We start from the raw sequence: 1,458 nt of genomic DNA, 5'->3' as shown, positions 1-1,458 counted from the left end.
GACAGGGAGAACGAGAGCGGGTCTGGGTCTGAGCCAAATCCCTTCCACGTGATTAAATAAAAGAAAGATAACCTGCACAACATTCCTCTGAATTATGACTTTCCTACCACAGACTGGTGAATGTGGCACTTAGTCGCAACCCCCCACCCCTCACTCGCCAAACCCTGACCCACGCTATGATACTACAAGCTCCCAGCCTCAAACAAATATGACGTCTTTCATATTTTATGACAACAAAAAGGTGCAGAGCAGAAAGGAAAGCGCGTCTGGCACGGCTAGGGAGGCTACATTTGAGGAAAAAAAAATTCAGAATATAAGTTTAGCAGACCTCTGGGCAACAATTGCGCTTACCTTGTCATTTTGATAAGCGGTCACAGCAATGAAATCCGTTTCAGGAAAAACATAAGTCCTGAAGGTACTGTACGGGAGTTTGAGAATATCGTTGGCCCTCACAATGTGAAACCGGGGCTGATATTTGTGCATCGAGTTAAGAATGGTCTGCAACACACACACAGTCACAAACATGAGCAATTATAAAAGGCTCACAATACAAAGAGATTTGTTTATTCTGTGTTACTTTTTAGGATCGCTAGTTTGTTAAAACATAAGCTCTCTTCGTATTAAAATAGACAAATCGAGCCATATCTGCACTAAAACAAGTTTAAATGTCAAGCTTAATATTTGCAATAAATAAAAAAATAACTCTTACAAAATATCTCAATATGACCACGTTTGACATTTTTATTTTTGTAAACGGGTCTTTTAGGTGTTCATTTAAAAAAACAAACAAACTGTACTAAAATAAAACAATCAATTTTAAATCATGACGACATGTGTTTACTAAAGCGGTAAGTTGATAAATAGGGAAATTGACATACATTAGTTGAACTTACAAATCCATGCTTGTCAGAGATGTTATTTGTCAGCTTGAGTTTGTGAAAATTGACGACTTTTGACATCCACTGTTCACCAGTAGCCGGACTGTCCGGGTGAATGTACATCCTCTTTGGCATTTCGGGGTCGGCCTTTCCTGCCACCATCCAGCGGGAGTTATGAAATTTGTACCTGCAGTCGTCGGCTGCAACTATATCCATCAAGAGTATGTACTTTGCCTTCTTGTCCAGACCAGTGCACCTCACTTTGAACGGAGGGAACATCCGCCTGTGACAGAACAAAAATATATTATGAACACGAATGCGTTACAAAATAAATCACGGGGTAAAATTTCCAACGATATTTTAAAAAACACAATGTTTTTTAGGTGCGCGTAAATAAACTGAGGTCTAGATTTTAAGAAGTGTATTACACCGCTATAATCTCAGTGTGGCAGCCTGCTATTAATTAATGTAAGTATGTGTTGGTAAACAAATATATTATGAGTATGTACTCTCCAATAAATAAATGATGTCTTGATTCTTAATGTCACGAAAGGCCTACACACACACACACACACACACA

The 1,458-nt window shown here is 38.9% G+C and overlaps 1 protein-coding gene across 2 annotated transcripts in view; it reads right to left on the bottom strand.

Moving 5' to 3' along the window:
- The window catches only part of tbx3a (T-box transcription factor 3a), a 7,512-nt gene that overhangs the window by 4,036 nt on the left and 2,018 nt on the right, over nt 1-1,458 (bottom strand). The window contains exons 2-3 of one of the 2 annotated variants that reach the window (XM_005720503.1): nt 879-1,161; nt 352-498 (exon numbers count right to left, since the gene is read on the bottom strand). In XM_005720503.1, the coding sequence (XP_005720560.1) occupies nt 352-498; nt 879-1,161 (430 nt within the window). The remainder of the gene's footprint in view (nt 1-351; nt 499-878; nt 1,162-1,458) is intronic. The other variant, XM_005720504.1, reaches the window with a different exon arrangement.

This window comes from Pundamilia nyererei, unplaced genomic scaffold, assembly GCF_000239375.1.
Source record: "Pundamilia nyererei isolate P.nyererei 1_Seehausen unplaced genomic scaffold, PunNye1.0 scaffold00002, whole genome shotgun sequence".
Classification (NCBI taxonomy): Eukaryota; Metazoa; Chordata; class Actinopteri; order Cichliformes; family Cichlidae; genus Pundamilia; species Pundamilia nyererei.
This window is presented reverse-complemented; position numbering and strand designations above follow the sequence as displayed.